The sequence below is a fragment of the Ornithorhynchus anatinus genome, chromosome 1 (assembly GCF_004115215.2).
Source record: "Ornithorhynchus anatinus isolate Pmale09 chromosome 1, mOrnAna1.pri.v4, whole genome shotgun sequence".
NCBI lineage: Eukaryota > Metazoa > Chordata > Mammalia > Monotremata > Ornithorhynchidae > Ornithorhynchus > Ornithorhynchus anatinus.
Genome location: NC_041728.1, coordinates 182036003 through 182063784, shown reverse-complemented (window position 1 = coordinate 182063784; position 27782 = coordinate 182036003). Strand labels below are relative to the sequence as shown.

General features: G+C 54.4%; 1 protein-coding gene across 1 annotated transcript in view; it reads right to left on the bottom strand.

Annotated features, from left to right (window-relative positions):
• SPEG (striated muscle enriched protein kinase) overlaps positions 1-24945 on the bottom strand; it is a 143307-nt gene extending 118362 nt beyond the window's left edge. Inside the window, 2 exon segments of the mRNA XM_029063161.1 lie at positions 24537-24756; positions 24758-24945. Coding sequence (XP_028918994.1) covers positions 24537-24756; positions 24758-24913 — 376 coding nt within the window. The 5' untranslated portion in view covers positions 24914-24945.
• Between the last annotated feature and the right edge of the window lie 2837 nt (positions 24946-27782).

Genomic DNA, 27782 nt, shown 5'->3' with positions numbered 1-27782 from the left:
CCGCCACTTGTCAGCTGGGTGACTGTGGGCGAGTCACTTCACTTCTCTGGGCCTCAGTGACCTCATCTGGAAAATGGGGATTAACTGTGAGCCTCACGGGTGAGGACCTGATTACCCTGTGTCTACCCCAGCGCTTAGAACAGTGCTCTGCACATAGTAAGCACTTAACAAATACCAACATTATTATCTCCCCCAGCGCTTCGAACAGTGCTTGGCACATAGTAAGCGCTTAATAAGTACCACTGTTATTAGAATGAACAGAGCAGAGGCTCCAGACCGGGGAGGGTGGCGGCGAAAGCTGTGGGGGGACCCCGACGGAAGGATATGGGGAGAGGGGATGAGGACCCCAGTATAATAATAATAATGTTGGTATTTGTTAAGCGCTTACTATGTGCCAAGCACTGTTCTAAGCACTGGGGGAGATACAAAGTAATCAGGTTGCCCCACGTGGGGCTCACAGTCTTCATCCCCATTTTACAGCTGAGGGAACTGGAGCACGGAGAAGCGAGGTGACTTACCCAAGGTCACACAGCAGACTATAAGGCAAGCGAGGCCTCTATGAGGACACGGATATAAGGCTAGCTGGAGGTCTGAAAGGACCCTGATAGAAGGCTAGCTGGACACTGATATGGCTATCATTCAGTCAGTCGCATTTATCGAGCCCTTACTGTGCGCAGAACACTGCACTAAGCGCAGGGGAGAGTTCAGTATAACATTATAACAGACACATTCCCCGCCCACAGTGAGCTTACAGTCTAGAGGAGGAGACAGACGTGAATACAAATAAATAATCGACGGATATGGACTTGAGTGCTGCGGGGCTGGGAGGGAGGGATGAATAAAGGGAGTAAAAGTCGGGGCGATGCAGAAGGGAGAGGAAGAAAAAGAAAGCAGGGAAGGCCTCTCGAAGGAGATGGGCCTCCGGTGAGGCTTCGGAGCGGTGAAGGGGGACTGTCGGATACGAAGAGGGAGGGCGGGCCAGGCCAGAGGCGGGACGTGACGAGAGGTCGGCGGTGAGATGGACGCGATCGAGGGACAGCGAGTAGGTTGGCACCGGAAGAGCGGAGTGCGAGGGCTGGGCCGGAGTAGGAGGGTAGCGAGGCGGGAGGGGGCCAGCCGACGGACGGCTTAAAAGCCGACGGTGGCGAGCTTCTATCTGAGGGAAGGGGGTGGAGGGGGGAGACACGGCCCGAACGTTTTTGTAGAAAAATGATCCGGGCGGCAGAGTGAAGCATCAGGCTAGCCGGAGCTCTGTAAGAGCCCGGATACAAGGGCGAGTCGGATCTCCGCGGGGACACCGATACGATGAGAGCCGGACCTCGTGAGGACACCGACGTGAGGCTGGCCGGAGCTCCGTGAGGACACTTCCGTGAGGCTGGCTGGATCTCCGTGAGGACATCTCTATAAGGCGAGCTAGACCTCCGTGAGGACGCCGCTATAAAGCGAGCCGGTCCTCGTGAGGACGCCGACGTAAGGCTGGCCGGAGCTCCGGCGGGGCACCGATATAAGACCAGCCGGACCCCAGTGAGGATACTTCGATAAGGCTAGCAAGACCTCCGTGAGGACACCTCCGTAAGGCCGGCTAGACCTCGTGAGGACACCGACGTAAGGCTAGCCGGAGCGCCGCAAGGGCACCGACATAAGGCCAGCCGGACCTCCGCGAGGGCACCGATACGAGGCTAGCCGGGCCTCCGCGAGGACACCTCTATAAGGCTAGCCGGGCCTCCGCGAGGGCACCGATCCGAAGCTAGCCGGACCTCCGCGAGGGCACCGATCCGAAGCTAGCCGGACCTCCGCGAGGGCACCGATATAAGGCTAGCCGGGCCTCCGCGAGGACACCTCTACAAGGCTAGCCGGGCCTCCGCGAGGGCACCGATACCAGGCTGGCCGGATCTCCGCGAGGGCACCGATACCAGGCTGGCCGGGCCTCCGCGAGGGCACCGATACCAGGCTGGCCGGGCCTCCGCGAGGGCACCGATACGAGGCAGGCCGGACCTCCGCGAGGACACCTCTACGAGGCAGGCCGGACCTCCGCGAGGACACGGATATAAAGCCAACCGGACCCCTGAAAGGACAGTGACGGAGGGCTAGCCGGACCTCCGCAAGGGTCCTTCTAGAAGGCTAGCTACATACCTCCGTGAGGACACCCCTATAAGGCTAGCCGGACCTCCGTGAGGACGCGGATATAAAGCTAACGGGAGCCCTGAGAGGACACCGACCGAAGGCTAGCCGGACCTCTGTGAGGGTCCCCCTCTGAGGCCAGGCGACCCTCGGGGGGGGGGGGGGACGACTCCGCTCTAAGGCCAGCCGGACCACTCGGAGGGTCCCCGCTGTGAGACTAGGCGGACCCCCGTGAGGGCCCCCGACCTAAGGCCGGCCGGACCTCTGGGGGGAAGGCTATATAAGGGCGGCCGGCCCTCCGTAAGGGCCCCCGATATAGGGGCGGGAGCCCCGAGAGGGCCTGGGAACGCGGGGGTCTCCGAGTGGGTTCGTGCGTGTGAGTTACGGGGAGGGGGCGAGACCCGCGGAGACGGGGACCCCGATGAGATGCAGGGGAGGGGCTCGGGGGGCCCGGAGACCCCCCCCCTCCCCCCACAGATGACCAAGGACGGGGGGAAGGACACGGGGCCGGAGGACAAGGGGAGCCGGACTTTGGGGGGAGACATGGGGGGGCTCCAGGAATCGGGGAGGGGGTGGTGGGACGGAGGGGGGAAGGCGCCGAAGGAAAGCCCCGGCCCGGGGGGAGGGTCGGGGGTGGGGAGGGCCCATCCCAGCCCCCTCCCCGCAGCCGGACGGTCTTACCTGAAACCGTTTTTTCCCCCAGAGCTTCTTCATGGCCGGGGGGTGGGGCCGGGCCGGGCCGGAGTGAGGAGGGGGCGAGGCGGAGGAGGGGGCGGGGGCGGGATCGGGGGCGGGCCCGGGGGCGGGGACCCCGACGGGAGGCGGGAGGAGGAGGAGGAGGAGGCGGCGGGAGCCCCCCGGCCCCCTCCCCCGCCTCCTCCTCCTCCTCCTCCTCCTCCTCCTCCTGCCGCCGCCCGCGGTCTCCGTCCCTCGGGTCCTGCCGCTGCCGCTCCCGCCGCCTTCGTTCTCCATCCTCCTTCTTCTGCCGCCGCCGCCGCCGCCCGCCTTCTCCGTCCCTCCGGACCCGCCGCCGCCTTCCTTCTCCGTCCTCCTTGTCCCGCTGCAGCCGCCGCCTTCGCTCTCCATCTTTCTTGTTCCGCTGCTCCCGCCGCCTTCGTTCTCCGTCCCTCTGGTCCTGCCGCCGCCTGCCTTCTCCATCCTTTTCGTTCCGCTGCGGCCGCCGCCTTCGTTCTCCGTCCCTCCGGTCCCGCCGCCGCCTTCGTTCTCCATCCTCCTCGTTCCGCCGCAGCCGCCGCCTGCCTTCTCCATCTTTTTCGTTCCGCTGCTCCCGCCGCCTTCGTTCTCCGTCCCTCCCGTCCCGCCGCCGCCTTCGTTCTCCATCCTCCTCGTTCCGCCGCAGCTGCCGCCTTCGTTCTCCATCCTCCTCGCTCCGCCGCAGCCGCCGCCTGCCTTCTCCATCCCTCCCGTCCCGCCGCCGCCTTCGTTCTCCATCCTCCTCGCTCCGCCGCAGCCGCCGCCTGCCTTCTCCATCCTTCCGGTCCCGCCGCCGCCTCCGTTCTCCATCCTCCTCGTTCCGCCGCCGCCGCCGCCTCCGTTCTCGATCCTCCTTGCCTCGCTGCTGCAGCCTCCGCCTTCTTTCTCCATCCTCCTTGTTCTGCTGCTGCAGCCGCCGCCCGCCTTCTCCATCCCTCTGGTCCTGGCTGCCGCCGCGGTCGCCGCCTTATTTCTCCATCGTCCTTGTTCTTCTGCCGCCGTCGCCGCCTCGGTTTGCCTCTTTGCCTCCTGCTGCGCCTGCTGCTGTGACTGCTGCGGCCTCCACCGTCCTCCCTCCCGCCTTGCCTCCCCCTTCCCTTCCTCCTTTCTCCTTTCCCCTCTGTCCCTCTGTCCGTCCATCCGTCCGTCCGTCCGTCCCTCCCTCCTCTGATCTTGGCCCCCCGGTCCACCCTCCAGTGCAAGTCCTGGCCCTTGGGGAGACGGCCGGTGGAGCCCCAGGGACCCCCGGACTAGACCCGCATTCCCCCTCCCCAACCTTCAGTGACAACGTCCAGGCTGGACACAGGATGGACCCAAGAGTCCCGGTCCCCAGTTCCCCTCCCGGACTCTTGGGCCCCTCCTAACTACTGTCCCAGGCCTGGCCTTCTTCTCCCCAGGCCCTGGCCCCATCCATCCATCCATCCATCCATCCATCCATCCATCCATCCATCCATCCATCCAATAGTATTTACTGAGCGCTTACTATGTGCAGAGCACTGGACTAAGCGCTTGGGCTGTACAAATCGGTAACAGATAGAGACAGTCCCTGCCCTTTGATGGGTTTACAGTCTAATCTGGGGAGACAGACAAAAACAATAGCCATCCATCCATCCATCCATCCATCCATCCATCCATCCATCCATCCAATAGTATTTACTGAGCGCTTACTATGTGCAGAGCACTGGACTAAGCGCTTGGGCTGTACAAATCGGTAACAGATAGAGACAGTCCCTGCCCTTTGATGGGTTTACAGTCTAATCTGGGGAGACAGACAAAAACAATAGCCATCCATCCATCCATCCATCCATCCATCCATCCATCCATCCATCCCTCCATACATCCCTCCATCCTTCCATCCATCCCTCCCTCCATTCATCCATCCATCCCTCCATCCATTCCTCCATCCATCCATCCATCCCTCCATCCTTCCATCCATCCTTCCATCCATCCTTCCATCCCTCCATCCATCCATCCATCCATCCCTCCATCCATCCATCCAGTCGTACTTCTGGAGTGCTGACTTTGTGCAGAGCACTAGACTAAACACTTGGGAGAGCACAACAGAACCATCAACGGACACATTCCCCCGCTCACCCCTGCCCTGACCGCTCCGGGATGAAGGGGGGAAGGCATGAGTGGCTACGACCCGGACCTGGGAGTCAGGAGGTCATCGATTCTAATCCCGGCTCCGCCACTCTCCTGCTCTGGGTCCTTGGGCAAGTCGTTTCACTTCACTAGGCCTCAGTTCCCTCATCTGGAAAATGGGGATGAAGCCTTGAGCCCCACGTGGGACAGGGGACTGTGTCCAACCTGATTATCTTGTCTACTCCAGCAGTTAGAACAGCACCTGGCACAGAGTAAGCGCTCAGCAAATACCGTAATTATTAATTATTTATTACAGGCAGGGGTGGGGGAGCTGCGGGAAGGTATCAAGCAAGGGCTGGGTCCACCTGCCCCCCGACCCCTAATTCAGCCCCCAGCTCAGGGCACCAGTGGAACTGACCCCCGAATCCCGTGAGCCCGTCATTGGGCAGGGATTGTCTCTGTTGCCGAATTGTCCCTTCCAAGCGCTTAGTACAGTGCTCTGCACATAGTAAGCGCTCAATAAATACTACTGAATGAACGAATGAATCCTAAACACTTCCTGGGGGTGGGGTGGGGTTCGAGGCACACCCATCCATTGCATTTTACACACACCCACACTCACAGTGGGCAAGGTTACACTCACACCCTCAGACCACCACCTCAAACACCTCAAACAAATACACACATTCACAACAAACACACACATACACAACACGCTCAACCACATGCAAAGACACACATACACAACAAACGCAAATAATCACATGCAGGTATATACCCACACGACACACATAATCACCTGCAAACACACACTTACACAACAAACATGTATAATCATCCACCACCATATGCAACAAGCACACATAATAATGATATTGGTATTTGTTAAGCGCTCACTATGGGCTAAGCACTATTCTAAGCGCTGGGGGAGATACGAGGTCATCAGGTTGTCCCACGTGGGGCTCACAGTCTTCCTCCCCATTTTACAGATGAAAGAACTGAGGCCCAGAGAAGTGAAAGTGACTTGCCCAAGGTCACACAGCTGACAAGTAGCGGAGCCGGGATTCGAACCCACGACCTCTGACTCCCAAGCCTGTGTTCTCTCCACTAAAGCCACGCCGCTTCGCCACATAATTAATAGTAATAGTATTTGCTAGGCGCTCACTATGTGTCGAGCCCTGTTCTAAGCAGATCAGGTTGGACTTGGTCCCTTTCCCACGCGGGGCTCAAAGTTTTCATTTCCATTTTACAGATGAGGTAACCGAGGCACAGAGAAGTTCATTCATTCATTTAATCGTATTCATTCATTCGATCGTATTCATTGAGCGCTTACTGTGTGCAGAGCACTGGGCTAAGCGCTTGGAAGGTACGATACAGTAATAAAGAGAGACCATCCCTGCCCCCATTGGGCTCACGATCTGGAAGGGGGAGAGACAGACATCGATACAAGTAAACAGGTATCGATATAAATAGAAGTATTCATTGAATAGTATTTCATTCAATAGTATTTACTGAGCGCTTACTACGTGCAGAGCACTGTATTAAGCGCTTGGAACGGACAAATCGGTAACAGATAGAGACGGTCCCTGCCCTTTGACGGGCTTACGGTCTAATCGGGGGAGACGGACAGACGAGAACGATAGCAATAGAACATTATAATAATGTTGGTATTTGTTAAGCGCTGAGTATGTGCAGAGCACCGTTCTAAGCGCTGGGGGAGATAGGGGGTAATCGGGTCGTCCCACGTGAGGCTCGCAGTCTTAATTCACATTTTACAGATGAGATCACTGAGGCCCAGAGAAGTGAAGTGACTCACCCACAGTCACACAACTGACAAGTGGCAGAGCCGGGATTCGAACCCATGACCTCTGACTCCCAAGCCCGGCCTCTTTCCACCGAGCCCCGCTGCTTCTATGAACCTAAGTGCTGTGGGGCGGGGGGGGGGGAGGAGCAAAGGGAGAGAATCAGGGCGACATGGAAGGGAGGAAGAGCGGAGGAAAAATGAGGCTTAGTCTGGGAAGGCCTCTTGGAGGAGGTGGGCCTTCAGTAGGGCTTTGAAGGGGGGAAGTGGGATTATTTGGCGGATTTGAGGAGGGAGGGCGATCCTGGGACAGAGGCGGGACGTGGGGCGGGGGTCTTCGGCGGGCCGGGAGAGCCGGAGGCCCGGGGAGGAGGCGAGCGGCGGCAGAGGAGCGCGGTGCGCGGCCCGGGATGGAGGACGGAAGGGAGGGGAGGGAGGACGGGGCCGGGCCGTGGGGGGCTTTATAAAGCTGATAGTGAGGAGTTTTTGTTTGCTATGGAAGTGGATAGGCAACACTGGAGATTTGGGAGGAGGGAGGTGATATGCCCTGAAAGTTTCTGCAGAAAGAGAATCCGGGCAGCAGAGTGAAGCATAGATCGAGGTGGGGGAGAGACAGGAGGTCGGGAGGTCAGAAGGGAGGCCGACGCGGGCATCCGGGCGGGAGAGGGGGAGCGATCGTACTAAGGCGGTGGCCGTTTGGCTGGGGACGAAAGGGCGGATCTCGGCGACGTCGTGAAGGTGACCCCGGCCGGTTTCGGTGACGGGTCGGACGTGCGGGGCGAATGAGGGCGCGGAGTCGAGGACCACACCGTGGTCGCGGGCCCGTGAGGCGGGAGGGACGGCGGGGCCGCCCGCGGGGACGGGGAAGTCGGGGCGAGGACGGGATTCGGGAGGGAAGATGAGGAGCTCGGTCTCGGACGTGTTGAGCTTGAGGTGGCGGGAGGACATCCAAGGAGAGATGTATCCTATTTACTGAGCGCTCTCTGTGCGCGGGACACCGTACGACCTCTTTGGAGAGTACGATACAACGATAAACACGTTCCCTGCCCACAACAAGCGTACGGTTAGGTGACCTGCCCAAGGTCACACAGCAGACAAGTGGCGGAGACAGGTTTTAGAACCCAGGTCCTTCCGACTCCCAGGCCCGGCCTCTAGCCACTGGGCCGTGCCGCTTCTCTAATGACACGATCACACGCAGACACAGACGTATTCACAACAAACGCACATAATCGCTTAGAAACATACGCATACGCAAAAACCGCACACAATTCATTCATTCAATGGTATTTATTGAGCGCTCACCGCGTGCAGAGCACTGTACTAAGCGCTTGGAAGGTACAGTTCGGCCACGGATAGAGACGACCCCTGCCCAACGACGGGCTCACAGTCTAAAAGGGGGAGACGGCGATACAAAACAAGTAGTCAGGCATCAGTAGTCAGGCATAATAATAATGTTGGTTATTATTAAGCGCTTACTCTGTGCAGAGCACTGTTCTAAGCGCTGGGGTAGACACAGGGGACTCAGGATGTCCCACGTGGGGCTCACGGTCTTAATCCCCATTTTACAGATGAGATAACTGAGGCCCAGAGAAGTGAAGTGACTGGCCCACAGTCACCCAGCTGACAAGTGGCAGAGCCGGAATTCGAACCCGTGATCTCTGACTCCCAAGCCCGGGCTCTTTCCACTGAGCCGCGCTGCTTCTCATAACACAAATATACACAACAAACACACACATACCCAGGCAAACGCCCACTCACACATGAACACACACATAATTATGGTATTTGTTAGGCGCTTAGCATATGTCAGCTACCGTACTAAGCGCTGGGGTGGGGGTGGGGGTCATGGGTTCTAATCCCGGCTCCACCACTTGTCAGCTGTGTGACTTTGGGCAAGTCACTTCACCCCTCTGGGCTTCTTCTGGAAAATGGGGATGAAGACTGGGAGCCCCACGGGGGACAGCTCCATCACCTCGTCTCCCCTCCAGCGCTTAGAACGGTGCTCGGCACATAGTAAGCGCTTAATAAATAATAATAATAATGTTGGTCTAAGCGCTGGGGGAGATACAGAGTAATCAGGTTGTCCCACGTGAGGCTCACAGTTAATCCCCACAGCCACTTGTCGGCTTAACTTCTCTGCGCCTCAGTTCCCTCATCTGTAAAGTGGGGATGAAGACCGTGAGCCCCACGTGGGACGACCTGATTCCCCCGTGTCTCCCCCGGCGCTTAGAACGGTGCTCGGCACATAGTAAGCGCTTCACAAATACCAACGTTATTATTTTCCAGATGAGGGAACTGAGGCCCAGAGAAGTGAAGCGACTCGCCCACAGTCACCCAGCTGACAGGTGGCAGAGCCGGGAGTCAAACCCATGACCTCTGACTCCGAAGCCCGGGCTCTTTCCACTGAGCCGCGCCGCTTTTATATTATTAAAAGGAAATTGGGTTGAACACAGGCCTGCGATGACCCCCCTCACCGATCATACGTGGCGTGGCTGTTCGAACTCGCCCCCTCCTCAACTTGATACACCCTCTCGGACGGAGGGAGGTGGAGGGGGAGCGAGGGTAACTCGAGCCCCCTGTGCCCAGGGAGAATCTGAGGGGTTTGGTACATTCCAAGGCAAAAATAACCAAGGGGCAGCGGGTTTGAATGACAGGACAGCTGGACTCCTCTTGACCCCGAGCCTTCTCTTCCTACCGGCCTGTGCCCCTTGGCCCCGAGCTTGATTCGACCGTTCGTTCGATCGGATTCATTAGGCTTAGTCCTGAGTGCGAAGCCCTGTCCTGAGCGCCCGGCAGAGGACGTGAATCATAATAACGATGACGACGCCATTTGTTAAGCGCTCACTATGTGCCGAGCACCGTTCTAAGCGCCGGGATAGATACGAGGTCATCGGGTCGTCCCCCGTGGGGCTCACGGTCTTCATCCCCGTTTTACAGTCGAGGGCACTGAGGCCCAGAGAAGTTAAGTGACTTGCCTAAGGTCACCTAGCTGACGAGCAGCGGAGCGGGGATTAGAACCCACGACCTCTGACTCCCAAGCCCGGGCTCTTGCCGCCGAGCCACGCGGCTTCTCGTGACGACGGTACTTGTTAAGCGCTCACTATGTGCCGAGCACCGTTCCAAGCGCCGGGATAGATACGAGGTCATCGGGTCGTCCCCCGTGGGGCTCACGGGCTTCAGCCCCATTTTCCAGTCGAGGTAACCGAGGCCCAGAGAAGCGAAGCGACTTGCCCAGAGACACCCAGCTGACGGAGGCGGGATTTGAACCCACGTTCCCTGACCTCCAACCCCGGGATCTTTCCGCTAAGCCACGCTGCTTCTCTAGACCGCTAGAACAACACACAGACACCTCCCCTGCCCGCAACCCGGCTTGATCTCACGCCCCTGGCCAGGAGATGCTAATAATAATAACTGCGGCGTTCGGGCAGTGCCTACTCTGTGCCCGACACTGTACTGAGCGCCGGAGGAGATGGAAGCAGCGTGGCTCGGTGGAGAGAGGCCGGGCTGGGGAGTCAGAGATCACGGGTTCAAATCCCGGCTCCACCGTTTGTCAGCTGGGTGACTTTGGGCCAGTCACTCTTTGCCTCAGTTCCCTCATCTGTCAAAAGGGGATGAAGACTGTGAGGCCCCAAGTGGGACAACCTGATCACCTTATATCCCCCCAGAGCTTAATACTACTAATAATAATGTTGGTATTTATTAAGCGCTTACTATGTGCCGAGCACTGTTCTGAGCGCTGGGGTAGACCCGGGGGGATCAGGTCGTCCCACGTGGGGCTCGCGGTCTTAATCCCCATTTTACAGATGAGGTCACTGAGGCCCAGAGAAGTGAAGTGACTCGCCCACAGTCACCCAGCTGACAAGTGGCGGAGCCGGGATTCGAACTCATGACCTCGGACTCCAAAGCCCGGGCTCTTTCCACTGAGCCACGCTGCTTAGAACAGTGCTTTGTGCATTGTAAGCGCTTACAAATACCGTCCTCTTTATTATTATTATTACAAGCAAATTGGGGTGGACAGAGTCCCGCATGGCGCTCACAGTCTTCCTCCCCATTTCACAGATGAGGGAACTGAGGCGCAGGGAGGTAAAGGGACCTGCCCCGAATCACGCAGCAGACGTAGGAAGCGGGATTAGAGCCTGGGTCCTTCTGACTCTCCCGGCCCGTGCTCTAACCACTGTGCCACGTTGCTTCCTAGGCGTCACCCTCTCCTCTGTCTGGTCGTCCTCCACCCTACGTCCACACGAACCACCCGCCCGCGTGGCAGGCTCCATCTCAGCTCTCATTCAGTCACATCTATTGAGCGCTTAATAATAATTATTATTATTATGGTATTTGTTAAGCACTTTCTATGAGCAGAGCACTGTTCTAAGCGCTGGAGTAGATACAGGGTCATCAGATTGTCCCATGTAGGTCTCACATTCTCTTTTTTAATCCCCATTTTTACAGATGAGGTAACTGAGGCCCAGAGAAGTGAAGTGACTTGCCCAAGGTCACACAGCAGACAAGTGGCGGAGTCGGGATTGGAACCCACGACCTCTGGCTCCCAAACCCTGGCTCTTGCCGCTAAGCCACGCTGCTTAATGTGCGCGGAGATCTGCGCTAGGCCCTCGGGCGGGTACGACACGACAATAAACAACGACGGGAAGCAGCCCGATAGGGCCCGGGTCTGGGAGGCAGAAGGTCGTGGGTTCTAATCCCGGCTCTGCCGCTTGTTTGCGTGACCTGGGGCAAGTCACTTCACTTCTCCGGGCTTCGGTTCCCTCATCTGCAAAATGAGGATGGAGAGACCGTAAGCCCGATGTGGGACAGGGACTGCGTCCAACCCGATTTGTTTGTCTTCACCCCGGCACGTGGCACCTAGTAAATGCTTAACAAATACCATAATTCTTATTATTATTATCATTATCATTAATAAACAGACACATTCCCTGCCCCCCAGCGAGCTCCAGGCCTGCCTCCCCTCCTCCTGGCTTTTCCCACCCTGACTTCAGCCTCCCGCTTGCTTCATAAGGAACATGCCTGCTAATTCCATTGTACTGGATTCTCCCAAGCGCTTAGTACAGTGCTCTGCACATTGTGAGCGCTCAATAACTGATTGATCGATTGCTTCATTTTCTTCTCCTCCTCCTCCACCCTCTCGCTCTCTCTCGCTTCCTCTCGATGTTCATTTTCCATCTCAGTTTTGGCCTCTCTGCCATTTTTGTTCCTGGATTTAATCGGTATTTATTAAGGACTTATACTTTGTGTAGAGCACATCACAACAATTCGTTCATTCGATAGTATTTATTGAGCGCTTACTGTGTGAAGAGCACCGTACTAAGCGCTTGGAACGGACAATTCGGCAACAGATAGAGACCATCCCTGCCCATCGACTGGCTTACGGTCTAATCGGGGGAGACGGACAAAAACAAGACAACTTGATCGCAATAAATAGAATCAAGGGGACGGACACCTCATTAACAAAATAAATAGGGTAATAAAAATATAGAAACAGTGACATTCACCGCCCACAATGAGCTCACAGTCTGGAGCGGGGGAGACGGACAGCAAAACAAATAAATAAAATAAGGGATGTGGACACGAGCGGTGAGGGACCGGGAGGGGCGAAGAGCAACGGGAGCGAGTCGGGCCGACGCAGAAGGGAGTGGGAGATGAGGAAACGTGGCCCGCTTTTCGTCTTTAAGTCTCTGCCTTATTTCCAAATCATTTTCCTCTTCGCCTCGGCCTCTTTGGTCAATAAATGCAATGTATTGATTGATTTTTTTTTTTATAATGGTTTTTCTTAAACGTTTACTATGTCCCAGGCGCTCCATCAAGCGCTGGGGAAGACACGAGCTAACGAGATTGGACGCGGTCTATGCCCCACATGGGGCTCACAGTCTCCATCCCCGTTTTACAGATGAGGTAACTGAGGCACGGCGAAGTTAAGTAAGTGACTTGCTCCAAGTCACCCAGGAGACGAGTGGCAGAACAGGGATTAGAACCCATGATCTCTGACTCCCAAGCCCCTGCTCTTTCCACTGAGCCACGCTGCTTCCCTACGGCATTTATTAAGCGCTTACTATGTGCAAAGCACTGGGGGATACCTAGTGATCAGGTTGTCCCACTTGGGCTCACAGTCTTAATCCCCATTTTACAGATGAGGGAACTGAGGCAGTTTAGAGCCCAGGTCCTCTGATTCCCAGGCTTGGGTTAATTAATTAATTAGTGTGGGTATTTGTTAAGCGCTTACTCTGTGCAGAGCACCGTTCTAAGCGCTGGGGGAGATACAGGGTCATCGGGTTGTCCCACGTGAGGCTCACAATCTTAATGCCCATTTTCCAGATGAGGGAACCGAGGCACAGAGAAGTGAAGCGACTCGCCCACGGTCACCCAGCTGACGAGTGGCAGAGCCGGGATTCGAACCCATGACCTCTGACTCCCAAGCCTGTGCTCATTCCACTGAGCGCTTGGGAGAGGACCGTAGAACAATAAACAGACCCATTCCCTGCCCACAGTGAGCTTACCGTCTAGAGGGACAGATCATTCTGGAGATAATAACAATACTAATGATCAAAAATAATCATATTTGTTCAAGAACTTACTATGTGCCAAGCACTGTTCTAATCACTGAGCTAAATACGAGTCAATCACGTTGGACACAGTCCCTGTCCCACACGGGGCTCGCAGTCTAATGAGGAAGGAGAACAGGTATTGAATCCCCATTTGGCAGATGAGGGAACTGAGGCACAGGGAAGAGAAATGACTTGCCCGAGGTCACAAAGCAGACAAGTGGTGGAGTCAGGATTAGAACCCAGGTCCTCTGACACCGAGGTCCGGGCTCTTTCTGCTAGGCCGCCCTGCTTCCTTAATTCATTCATTCAATAGTATTTGTTGAGCGCTTACTATGTGCAGAGCACTGGACTGGGCGCTCGGAATGGACAATTCGGCAACAGGTAGAGACCGTCCCTGCCCAGCGACGGGCTCACGGTCTAATCCGGGGAGACGGACGGACAAAAACAAGACAACTGAATCACGATAAATAATAACTGTTAGAGAAGCAGCGCGGCTCAGTGGAAAGAGCGCGGGCTTGGAAGTCAGAGGTCATGGGTTCGAATCCCCTCTCCGCCCCTTGTCAGCTGTGCGACTGTGGGCAAGTCATTTCACTTCTCTGGGCCTCAGTGACGTCATCTGGAAAATGGGGATTAACTGTGAGCCTCACGTGGGACGACCCGATGACCCTGTATCTCCCCCAGCGCTTAGAACGGTGCTCTGCACGTAGTAAGCGCTTAACAGATACCAACATTATCATTATTATTATTATTATGTGTGACCTTGGGCCAGTCGCTTCACTTCTCTGGGCCTCAGTTGCCTCATCTGTAATATGGGGATTGAGACTGTGATCCCCTTGAGGGACGGGGACTGTGTCCAACCTGGTTATCTTGGATCTACCCCAGTGCTTAGAACAGTGCTTGGCACCTAATAAGTGTTTAACAAATACCATAATGATGATTATTATTATTATTACATACTCCCTGCCCGCAGCGAGCTTGCAGTCTACAGGGGAAGACAGACGTTAATATAAATAAACAAATACGGCTTCGTAGCAGCATGGCACGGCCGACAGATCACAGGCCTGGGAGTCAGAAGGCTACGAGTTCTAATCCCCGCTCCGCCACTTATCCGCTGTGTGACCTTGGGCGAGTCACTTCACTTCTCCGCGCCTCAGTTCCCTCATCTGTAAAATGGGGATTGAGACCGTGAACTCCAGGTGGGACAGGGACTCTGCCCGATCCGATTTTCTTGTATCCACCCAAGTGTTTAGTCTGGTTCCTGGCAAGCATTAAAAGCTTAACGAATATTACTATTATTATTATTATTATTATTACAGATATATAATTCCCGTTCCGTCTCCTGGTCGAGCTCAATAGCGTCCCCACTCTTCTCCGCGTCCTGATCCCGGGGTTGGCCGAGACCAATCTGGCCGCCCCCCCCGGACCATGTGAGCGTCTTCTTCTCCCCCACACCTTCGCTCATTCAATCAATCAGTGGTATTTATTGAACTGTTCTTTCTTTATAATAAAAATAATGAATAATAATTACGGCACTTAAGTGCTGACTATGTGCCAAGCACTGTTCTAAGCGCTGGGGTAGATACGAGGCCATCAGGTTGTCCCACTTGGGACTCACAGTCCCCATTCTCCAGATGAGGTCACTGAGGCCCAGCGAAGTGAAGTGGCTCGCCCCAAGTCACTCGGCAGACGGGTGACGGGGCCGGGATTCGAACCCACGACCTCTGCCTCCCAAACCCGGGCTCTTTCCACTAAGCCACGCTGCTTCTCTGATGTCGCTCTCCCCCTTTAGACCGTAAGCTCCTTGTGGGCAGGGATGGTGTCTCACATATTGTTCTCCTGGGCTCTCCCGAGCGCTTAGGACAGCGCTCCGCAGAGAGTGAGCAAGCGCTCAAGAAGCAGCGCGGCTTTTAAAGCAGTCCACCACCTCACCCTCTCCTACCTCACTTTTCTTTTAGAGAGGCCGCGTGGCTCAGCGGAAAGAGCCCGGGCTGGGCAGTCTAGAGGTCAGGGGTTCGAATCCCGGCCCTGCCACTCGGCAGCTGGGAGACTGTGGGTGAGTCGCTTCACTTCTCCGGGCCTCGGTGACCTCCTCTGGAAAATGGGGATTAACCGGGAGCTTCACGTGGGACAGCCTGATGACCCTGAATCTCCCCCAGCGCTTAGAACTGTGCTCTGCACATAGTAAGCGCTTCACAGATACCAACGTTACTATTATTATTATTTTCTCCTGCCACAGTCCAGCCCGCACACTTCGCTCCTCTAACGCCGACCTTCTCGCTGTACCTCGACCTCATCCATCTCGCCACCGACCCCTCGCTCACGTCCCGCCTCTGGCCCGGAAGGCCCTCTCTCCTCAAGTCCGACAGACGACGACTCTCCCCTCCTTCAAAGCCTTCCTGCAGGCCCACCTCCTCCCGGAGGCCTTCCCCGCCCGCGCCCTCCTTTCCCTCGTCTCCCGCTCCCTTCCGCGTCGCCCCGACTCGCTCCCTCTCTTCGTCCCCCCCCCTCCCAGCCCCGCACCGCTCAGGTCCATCTCTGACATTTGATTTATTTATATTAATGTCTGCCTCCCCCCCTCTAGACTGTGAGCCCGTTGTGGGCAGGGATTGTCGCTGTTTAATGTTGTATCGTCCTTTCCCAAGCGCCTAGTACAGTGTTCTGCACCCCGTACACACTCAGTAAATACGACTGACTGAATGAAGCAATGAATGATAGAGCCCGGGCCTGAGAGTCAGAAGGACTGGGGGGGGGGGTCTCATAATATTAACGATAATAATAATGATAATGTTGGTATTCGTTAAGCGCTTACTCTGTGCGGAGCACTATTCTAAGCGCTGGGGGAGATCCAGGGTCATCGGGTTGCCCCACGTGGGGCTCACAGTCTTCATCCCCATTTTCCAGATGAGGTCACTGAGGCCCAGAGAAGGGAAGTGACTCGCCCATGGCCACAGAGCTGCCAAGCGGCAGAGTCGGGATTCGAACCCATGCCCCCCGACTCCCAAGCCCGGGTTCTTTCCACTGAGCCACGCCGCTTCTCTTGCTCACTCCTCCACTTGCCTGCCGTGTGACCTTGGGTAAATCGCTTCACGTCTCTGGGCCTCGGTTCCCTCCTCTGCAAAATGGGGAGCCCCGCGTGGGACAACCTGATGACCTTGGTGGATCTCCCCCAGCGCTTAGAACAGTGCTTGGCGCCTAGGAAGCGCTTGACAAATACCGACGTCACTGCAATTATTATTATTCATCTGCCAGTTGTCAGCTGTGTGACCTTGGGCAAGTCACTTCACTTCTCTGGGCCTCAGTGACCTCATCCGGAAAACGGGGACGAAGACTGCGAGCCTCACGTGGGACAGGGACTGTGTCCAACCCATCTTGTACGTACCCCAGCGCTTAGTACAGTGCCTGGCACGTAGCGAGGCCTTAAGAAAGAGCTTCCCCTCCTGAGAGGTCACCTCCTCCGGGAGGCCCTCCCAGCCCGAGCCCCCCTTTCCCTCCGCTCCTCCTCCCCTCCCCGTCGCCCCGACCCCCTCCCTCTGCTCTACCCCCCTCCCCGCCCCAACGGCACTGGTGTCTACCACCTGTCCGTATTTATTATTCTATTTATTTTATTAATGATGTGTATATATCCACAATTCCATTTCTTTCTATTGAGGCTCTTGATGCCTGTCTACTTGTTTTGGGTTGTTGTCTCTCACTCGCTAAGAAACATCCTTGGACCTTTTTTTTAAAAAATAATAATGATAATCATTACGGTATTTATTCATTCCTTCATTCAGTGGTATTTATTGAGCGCTTCCCATGCGCAGAGCACTGTACTAAGCGCTTGGAAAGTCCAATTCGGCAACGGATAGAGACGATACCTGCCCGACGACGGGCTCACGGTCTAGAAGGGGGGAGACAGGCAGTTTCCTCATCTGTAAGATGGGAATGAAGACCGTGAGCTTCACGTGGAACAACCTGATGACCCTGTATCTACCTCAGCGCTTAGAACAGTGCTCAGCACATAGTAAGCGCTTAACAAATACCAACATTATTATTATTATTATTATTCTAATCCCGGCTCCGCCACTTGTCTGCTGTGTGACCTTGGCCAAGCCGCTTCACTTCTCTGGGCCTCAGTGACCTCATCTGGAAAATGGATGAAGACTGGGAGCCCCACGTGGGACAACCTGGTTACCTCATATCTGCCCAGCGCTTAGAACAGTGTCAGGGATATAATAAGCGCTAAGCAAATATTATTATTAATTCCTATTTTACAGATGAGGTCACCGAGGCCCAGGGAAGTGACATAGTCAACTACCAGGCGGATGGCGGAGACAGGATCAGAACCCAGGTCCCCTAACTCCCAGGCCCTTGCTCTTGAGCACTTGCTCAGTGGAGAGAGCCCGGGCTTGGGAGTCAGAGGTCATGGGTTCGAATCCCGGCTCTGCCACGTGTCAGCTGGGTGACTGTGGGCAAGTCACTTCACTTCTCTGGGCCTCAGTTCCCTCATCTGGAAAATGGGGATGAAGACTGCGAGCCTCACGTGGGACAACCTGTATCTACCCCTTGTATCTCCCCCAGCCTCACGTGGGACAACCTGTATCTACCCCTTGTATCTCCCCCAGCGCTTAGAACAGCGCTCTGCACATAGTAAGCGCTTAACAAATACCAACATTATTATTACTGGGTGCAGAGCACTGTCCTAAACTCTTGGGAGAGGACAACGCAACAGAGATGGAGACACGTTCCCTGCCCACAAGGAGCTTCCAGTCTAGAAGGGGAGATGGACATCGATTAATCGGTGGTATTGATTGGACACTTACTATGTGCGGAGGACTGTAGTAAGCGCTTGGGAACATACGAAATAACAGAGATGGTAGACACATTCCCTGGCTTCAAGGAGCGGACAGTCTAGAAGGAGATCAATCAATCAGAGTTACCCACTGAGCACTTACTATGTGCAGGACACTGTACTGAGCGCTTGGGAGAGTACGACATGACAGACATGGTAGAAACAGGGTGGTTTAGCGGCCAGAGCCCGTTCCTGGGAGTCAGAAGGACCTGGGTTCTTCTAACCCTGGCTCTGCCGCACATCTGCTGTGTGACCTTGAGCAAGTCACTTCCCTTCTCTGGGCCTCAGTTCCCTCCTCTGTAAAATAATAATAATAATAACGTTGGTATTTGTTGAGCACTTACGATGTGCAGAGCACTGTTTTAAGCGCTGGGGGAGATACGGGGTCATCAGGTCGTCCCTCGTGAGGGTCCCAGTCTTCATCCCCATTTTACAGATGAGGTCATTAAGGCCCAGAGAAGTGAAGTGACTTGCCCACAGTCACCCAGCTGACAGGTGGCAGAGTCGGGACTCGAACCCATGGCTTCTGACTCCCAGTCCCATGCTCTTTCCACCGAGCCACGCTGCTTCTACAGTGCCTGGCACATAGTAAGCCCCTAAAAAATACTACAATCATTATTATTATTACTACCGTGTACCTACCCAGCGCTTAATACAGTGCCTGGCACACGGTAAGCCCGTAACGAATACCATAATTATTATTATTATCAGTATTATTATCATCGTGTACCTACCCAGCACTTAGAATAGTGTCTGGCACATAGTAAGCACTTAACAAATCCATTCATTCATTCAATCGTATTTATTGAGCGCTTACTGTGCAGAGCACTGCGCTAAGCGCTTGGAGAGTACAATTCGGCAACAAATAGAGACCATCCCTACCCAACGACGGGCTCACGGTCTAGAAGAGGGGAGACGGACAGCAAACCGAAACAAAACAAATGGACAGGCCTCAATAGTATTAATATAAATAAACAGAATTAACAAATACCATAATTATTATTATTGTCACCATGTACATACCCAGCACTTAGTACAGTTCCTGCTACATCGTAAGCACTTAACAAATGCCATGATCATTAGTAGTAGTATTACCATGTACTTCCTACCCAGCACTTAGTACAGTTCCTGGCACAGAGTGAGAACTTAACAAATGCCATCATTATTATTATCGTTATTACCATATACCTACTCCGTGCTTAGTACAGTTCCTGGCACATAGTAAGCACTTAACAAATGCCATAATGCGTATTATTATTACCGTGTACCTATCCAGCGCTTAGTACAGTTCCTGGTGCATAGTAAGTACTTAATAAATGCCATAATTATTATTATCATTACCATGTACCTTTCCAGCGCTTAGTACAGTTCCTGGCGCATAGTAAGTACTTAATAAATGCCATAATTATTATTATCATTACCATGTACCTACCCAGTGCTTAGTACAGTTCCTGGCACATAGTATGTACTTAATAAGTGCCATAATTATCATTATTATTATTACCATGTACTGTACCTACCCAGCGCTTAACAGAGTTCCTGGCACATAGTAAGCACTTAACAAATGCCACAATTTGTATTACTATTATTACCATGTACCTAGCCGGTGCTTAGTACGGTTCCTGCCGCATAGTAAGTACTTAATCAATGCCATAATTATTATTATTATTACCACGTACCTACCCGGTGCTTAGTACGGTTCCTGGTGCAAAGTAAGTCCTTAATAAATACCATGATGATCATTATTATTCTTACCATGTACTGTACCTACCCGGCGCTTAATACAGTTCCCGGCATAAAATAAGCGCTTAACAAATGCCATAATTTGTATTATTATCATTACCACGTACCTACCCAGCGCTTAGTACAGTTCCTGGCGCATAGTAAGCGCTTAATAAATGCCATAATTATTATTATTACCATGACCCTACCCAGTGCTTAGTACAGTTCCTGGCCCATAGTAAGTACTTAATAAATGCTATAATTATTATTCTTACCATGTACTGTACCCACCCAGCGCTTAATACGGTTCCCGGCATATAGTAAGCGCTTAACAAATGCCGTAATTTGTATCATTATCATTACCATGTACCTACCCGGGGCTCAGTACAGTTCCCGGCGCACAGTAAGCGCTTAACAAATGTCATAATTATTATCATTACCATGTAGCTACTCGGCACTTAATACAGTGCCCGGCACATGGTAAGCGCTCAGCAAATACCATAGAGAAGTAATGCTGAGGCAGGACACTTTATTCCTCCCTCCGTCACGAGGCACCTGTGAATCAGCAGCCCAAACTTTTGCCCTTTATGACCTTGAGTAGCCTGCAGTCAGGGGAAGCATCGTGGCCTAGTGGGTAGAGCCCGGGCCTGGGAGTCGGAAGGACCTGGGTTCTAATCCCGACCGCGCCTCCCCCCCCCCCCCGTCCGCTGGGTGACCTTGAGCAAGTCCCTTCACTTCTCTGGGCCTCAGTGACCTCATCTGGTAAATGGGGATGGGGACCGGGCCCAACCCCATTAGCAGGGATCTACCCCAGCGCTTAGTACAGGGCCTGGTACCTAACAGGTGCTTATCACATACAACTGCTACAGGGTCGGGGACGGTACTAGACACGGCCGCGGGGAGTTTGGGAAGAGAAGAGCAGTACGCAGACGCACTGACCCTAGAATCCAGCAGTAGTATTTATTCGAGCGCGTACGATGTGCAGAACACTGTGCTAAGCGCTAAAGGAGACGTACCACCCTGTGCTCACTGCAGCCTCGACTTCCCTCAACATCACCTGCTGCTAATCCCTCCTGCCTCACCCCTGCTGCATCCCTCTCCCTCCTTTCCTCCCTTCCTTCCTCCTTTCCTTCCTCCTTTCTTTTCTTTCTTTTTCTTTCTTTCTCTTGCTTCTTCCCTCCCTCCTTCCCTTCCTTCCTTCCTTCCTTCTTTCCTTCCTCTTTTCTTTTCCTTCTTTTTCTTTCTTCCTCTTCCTTCCTTCGTCCCTCCCTCCTTCTCTTCCTTGCTTCCTTTCCTTCCTCTTTCTTTCTTTTTTCTTTCTCTTCCTTCCTTCTTCTCTCCATTCCTCCCTCCCTCTTTCCCTTCCTTCCTCCCTTCCTTCCATGTTCTCTTTCTTTTCTTTCTTTCTCTTTCTCCTTTTCCCTGTCTTTCCTTCTCTTTCTTTTCCTTTCTTTCTTTCTCTTTCTTTCCCTTCCTTCCTCCCTCTCTTCCTCCTTCCTTTCCTTCCTTCCTCTTTCCCTTCCTCCCTCCTTTCCTTTTTCTTTCTTTTCTTTCCCTTTCTTTCTTCCTTTCTTTTTCTTTCTTTCTCCCTTTCTTTCCCTTCCTTCCTTCCTCCCCTCTTCCTTTCTTCTTCTTTCTTTTCTTTCTTTCTCTTTCTTTCTCTTTTTCCCTTTCTCCTTTCTTTCTTTTCTTTTTCTTTCTTCCTTTTTTCTTTCTTTCCCTTCCTTCCTCCCTCCCTTCTTTCTCTTTTCCTTTCTTTCTTTTTCTCTTTCTTTTTCTTTTCCCCTTCCTCCCTCCCTCCCTTCCTCCCTCCCTCCCTTCCTCCCTCCCTCTCTTTCTTTCTCTTTCTTTTCCTTTCTTTCACTTTTTCTTTGTTTTCCTTTCCCTCCCTTCCTTCCTTTCTTCCTTTTTTTCATTTTTATGTTATTTGTTAAGCGCTTACTCTGTTCTAATCCCTCTACTAAGCACTGGGGTCATCTAAGCAGGGTGGACACAGTCCATATCCCTCGTTGTGGGCAGGGAATGTGTCTGATTACTGTTGCATTTCCCAAGCACTTGCACAGTGCTCTGCACACCGTAAGCACTCAATAAATACGATTGAATGAATGAATGAATGAATGAATGGAGCTCACGGTCTTAATCCCCATTTTACATATTAAGGATTAAGACTGTGAGCCCCATGTGGGACACATTGGAATTTAGAAAAATGTGCTTGGCCCAAAATAAGTGCTTAACAAGTACTAATATTATTATTATTATTTTAATAAGTATGATCGACTGCCCTTCACTCAATAAGCGCCCCATAAAGACCAATTAAGAGGCGGCTGGCTTCCTTCCCTGAAGTCTTCTTTTTGTTCCCTCACTCTTTTTCCTTCTCGGTTGTTAATCATAATAACAAGATTGCCTTCCTGGGCAGAGGAGGCCAGAGATGGAGGAGCCAGGGCTGATCCAAGCTAGATTCCTGCCATTCAAGAACCCACTTCATAATAAAGAATTACTATGTGCCAAGCACTGCCCTAAGCGCTCGGATAGATGCGAGTTAATCGGGTTGGACACGGTCCCTGTCCCTCGTGGGGCTCCCAGTCTTCATCCCCATTTTACAGATGAGGGAATTGAGACCCAGAGAATGAGAATAATAATTATGGTGTTTGCTAAGCGCTTACTCCGTGCCAAGCACTGTTCTAAGCGCTGGGGGAGATGCAGGTTAATCAGGTTGGACACAGTCCCTGTCCCTCATGGGGCTCCCAGTTTTCATCCCCGTTTTACAGATGAGGGAAGTGAGGCCCAGAGAAGCGAAGTGACTCACCCAAGATCACACAGCAGACACGTGGCGGAGCCGGGATTTGAACCCAGGTCTTGCCGACACCGAGGTCCAGGCTCCACCCACTAGGCCATACTTCTCCCCACGCTTCTTCACTTGACCTGGTTCTGGTCCCAGAGTCCTTCCAGGTCAGACGGCCGGGGGGGGGGGGGTCTGCTGCCTCCCTCCCTCCTGCCGAGCGATATTCCCCCCCCCCAGCCCCTGTCCGCCTCACAGCCCCATTCACACGTTTGTGGGCAGGAAATCGAATCTGTTCATTATTCTATGGTCCTCTCCCAAGCGCTTAGTACAGTGTTCTACACACAGTCAGCTCTCAATAAATACAGTTGAATGAATGAAAATGAATGGCCAACGAGACCACCATCCACCTGCCTCCCGGACCCACCTGGGCCGTCCTCCCCCTCCTCGGGCTCACGCGGCCCCCCGACTTCGAGGATCCCACACTCCCACCCGGTCTCGGCCCCGGATTCTCAGGCCGTCTGACCCAGGAACGCCCTCGCCTCTTGCCCTCCCTGTGGCCGGCTTGCCCACGTCTTCCTCGCCGACTTGCCCCCCTGCTTCACACCCTCCGTACCCTCTGGGCCCACAGGGCGAGTCGACTCTCAACCGGTTTTCTGGTCTCCCGCACCCCGAAATTCACCCACCGCCCGTCCCGGCTCACCCGTCCTCCCTCCATAGCCAAACTGGGGCACTGGGCCCCTGCTCCTCAGATCGCACTGGCCATTCGTGGGGTTCCCCCCCCCCACACCTCCTCCAAGAGGTCTTCCCCAACCAGGCCCTCATCAGCGCTTAGAACAGCCTCTTAACAAAATACCATCATTATTCTCCCGCTCCCTTCTGCGTCGTCTGGCACTTGGATTTTGCCCCCTTATTCCCTCGGCCCCACGACGCTTATGTCCGTACCCATCGTTTATCGATTCCTATTAAGGTCTGTCTCCCGCTCTGGACTGTCAGCTCCTTGCGGGCAAAGACCCCGACTAACAACACGGCTTTATTGTCCTCTCCCAAACGTTTAGTCTAGTGCTGTGCATACAGTAAGAACTCAAAAAATAGGATCAATTGAAATACGACTGATTGATTGATTGAGATGTTGCAAGGGCAGTTGCCCCGCCGGTCTCCAGGCCCCGGACAAGAAGACCCCGGCCCAGTGGAACCCTCCCATCCAGAACCTCCAACCTCTCCAAGCCTCCTCCTTCCTCCCCCGACCAGAGCGAAAGCTCTGAGGGATGACGTTCCGCTAAGCCCCCACCTACCTCGCCTCGTCGCTCTCCTACCCCAAGCCAGCCCACCCACTTGGCTCCCCTAATGCCAATCCCCTCGCCGTACCTCCATCTCGTCTATCGCTCCGGCGACCCCTCGCCCACATCCTCCCCCTAGCCGGGAACGCCCTCCCTCCTCACATCCGACGGACGATTCCTCCTTTCGAAGCCTTATCGAAGGCCCATCTCCTCCAAGAGGCCTTCGCCGACCGCGGCCTCCTCTCCTCTCCTCCCGCTCCCTTCCGCGTCGCCCCGCCTCGCTCCCTTTCTTCATCCCCGCTCCCAGCCTCGCACCGCTCATGTCCACATCTCTCATTTATTGATTTCTTTCCATGTCCGCCTCCCCCTCTGGACCGTCAGCTCGTCGTGGGCAGGGAACACGTCCGCCTGTTGTCCCGTCGTCCCCTCCCCAGCGCTCGGTCCAGTGTTCCGCACACGCTAGGGTGCTTAGTTACTCTCCAAAGCACACGGCAGGGCGCTCGATTTCTCTCCCCGAGCTCCGCACCCGGGAAGCGCTCCATAAATACGACCGACCGACCGACTAAGCACTCCCTTCCCCCGGTTGGCCCGGCCCGACGGCTCTCCCCGGCCCCCTGCCCTCCGCCCTCGCCCCCCACCACCCGGTTACCTCCGACCTCCAGCACGGCCAGGACGGCGCTGCAAGAGGCCTCTCCCAGGTGGTTGCGGGCGGAGCAGGTGTAGACCCCGGCGTCCTCGGGCCCGCAGGCCCGGAGCCACAGGGCCCAGGGCTCGGAGGCCGGAGCCTGGAGGGGCTCCCCGTTCCGGAACCAGCTGAGGCAGGGCGGGGGGCTCCCCTCCACCGCCACCCTCAGCCTCACGTCCCCCCCCGGCGAAGACGGCCGCGTCCTTCAGCTGCCTCAGAAAGACCGGGGCGCCGTCCGGCGGGGGCCCGGTCCCCACCTTGGCCCTCTTCGGTGGCACGCCCGGGCTCGGGGGGGCCCTCAGGCCCGACCCCCCGCTCCGGGGGCCCCGGGATCCCTGCATGGCCGCCCCAAGGTGCTGCGGAGAGGCCGCGCCGGTGCCGTCCGTCCGTCCGTCCGCCGGCCCGCCTGTGGCACTGCGGCCCAGAAGGTCACCGGGGTGGCCGGCGGCTCGGGGACTATTTTTAGGCCCCGGCTCGGGTTGCGGAGGAGCCGGAGGGGGGAAGGGGGAGCGCAGAGGGGATTCGGGAAGAGCCCCTCCTCCCGCCCTCTCTTTAAGATTGTGGCATCTGTTAGACGTGTACAACGTACTGAGCGCCAGGGGAGATACCAACCGGTCGGGTCGGACGCGGTCCGTGTCCCACGTGGGGCTCACGGTCTCAATCCCCCTTTAACTTCGACCGGGTGAAACTTGATTACTGCAGCGTGGCTCAGTGGAAAGAGCCCGGGCTTGGGAGTCAGAGGTCATGGGTTCGAATCCCGGATCCGCCCCTTGTCAGCTGGGTGACCGTGGGCGAGTCACTTCGCTTCTCTGGGCCTCAGTTCCCTCATCTGTAAAATGGGGATGAAGACTGTGAGCCTCACGTGGGACGACCTCATTCCCCTGTATCTCCCCCAGCGCTTAGAACACTGCTCTGCACGTAGTAAAGCGCTTAACAAATACCAACATTATTATTATTATTACCTTGTATGTATCCCAGTGCTTAGGACAGTGCCTGGCTCACAGCACACATCTAATAAATACCATAATAATAATTATTATTATATTCTTTAGTATCCATTCAGTGAGGATGCCGTATGATGGTTTGAGGGGGAAGGACACTAAAGTGAAAACATCCAACAGGACTACACGGTAAAAGCCATTCCTAAATCCGGTCGGTTCGCACCTTCACAACGTCGCTAAAATCGGCCCTTTCCTCTCCGTCCAAAGTGCTGCTACATTGCTACATCTCTTATGTTCAATGGTATTTATTGAGCACTTACTGTGTGCAGAGCACTGTACTAAGCGCTCGGAAAGCACGATTTGGCAACCGATAGAGACCATCCCTACCCAACGACGGGTTTGCAGCCTAGAAGCGGGGAGACGGACAACAAGACAAAACAGATATTCATTCATTCAGTGGCATTTCTTCCTGGCCTTGATTACTGTGTAGAGAAGCAGCCTGGCTCAGGGGAAAGAGCCCGGGCTTGGGAGTCAGAGGTCATGAGTTCAAATCCTGGATCTGCCACTTGTCAGCTGTGTGACTGTGAGCAAGTCACTTCACTTCTCTGGGCCTCAGTGACCTCATCTGGAAAATGGGGATGAAGACTGTGAGCCTCACGTGGGACAACCCGATGACCCTGGATCTCCCTCAGCGCTTAGAACACTGCTCTGCACATAGTAAGCACTTAACAAATACCAACATTATTATTAGCCGCCCCTGCTGACCTCCCAGCCTCCTGTCTTTCCCCACTCCAGTCCACACAGGACTGATCTGCCCAGATCATTTTTCTACAGAAATATTCAGGCCTTGTTTCCCCCATCCTCAAGAACCTCCCGACGTTGCCCATCCACCTCTGCATCAAATAAAAACTCCTACTGGCTTTAAAGCCATCCATCCCCTTGCCCCCTCCTGCCTCACCTCGCTACTCTCCTTCTCCATCCCAGCCCACGCACTTCGCTCCTCTAACGCCGACCTTCTCGCTGTACCTCGACCTCATCCATCTCGCCACCGACCCCTCGCTCACATCCCGCCTCTGGCCCGGAACGCCCTCCTTCTTCAAGTCCGACAGACGACGTCTCTCCCCTCCTTCAAAGCCTTCCTGCAGGCCCACCTCCTCCCAGAGGCCTTCCCCGACCGCGCCCTCCTCTCCTCTTCTCCCGCTCCCTTCCGCGTCGCCCCGACTCGCTCCCTTTCTTCATCCCCCCCCCTCCCAGCCCCACACTGCTTAGGTCCATCTCTGCCATTTATTGATTTCTCTGTCTCCCCCTCCGAGCCGTAAGCTCTATGTGGGCAGGGAATGTGCCTGCTTATCCTTCTCCTGTCCTCTCCCAAGCGTTTAGTACACAGTAAGCGTTCAATTCATACGACTGAATGAATGAATGTACAAGGGACAGCTCGCTGTACACATAATACGTACAGAACTATGGCCCTGGATTTTTCATGATCATACATAGCCACAGATGAATTCCACTCTCAGTGACATCTTCAGTCCATCAGTCGTCTTTACTGAGAGCTTACTGTGTGCAAGGCACTGTACTAAGCGTTTGGGATGGCCATTGTTCTTGCCTGTCCGTCTCCCCCGATTAGACCGTAAGCCCGTCAAAGGGCAGGGACTGTCTCTATCTGTTACCGATTTGTCCAATCCAAGCGCTTAGTACAGTGCTCTGCACATAGTAAGCGCTCAATAAATACTAATGAATGAATGAATGAATGAATGAATGAATGAATGAATGAGAGCACACTATAACAACAGTTGATAGCCACTTTCCCTACCCACAGGGGGTTTACCGCCTAGAGGGGTAGAGAGACATGAACATAAATAAATAACTGATGAATATAGCCATAAATGATGTGGGGTCGAGGGAGGGGGGAAAAAACGGAGCAAATCAAGTGCAAGAATAATGCAGAAGGGAGAGAGGAAAGGAGGGCTTAGTCAGGGAAGGCCTCTTGGAGGAGATGGGCCTTTAATAAGGCTTTGAAAAGAAGAGAGCAATTGTCTGTCTGATATAAAGAGGGAGGGGGCTCCAGGCCCGAAGCAGGACATGGGTGAGAATTAATAATAATGTCGGTATTTGTTAAGCGCTTACTATGTGCAGAGCACTGCTCTAAGCGCCGGGGTAAATACAGGGTCATCAGGTTGTCCCACGTGAGGCTCACAGTCTTCATCCCCATTTGACAGATGAGGTCACTGAGGCACAGAGAAGTGAAGTGACTTGTCCACAGTCACCC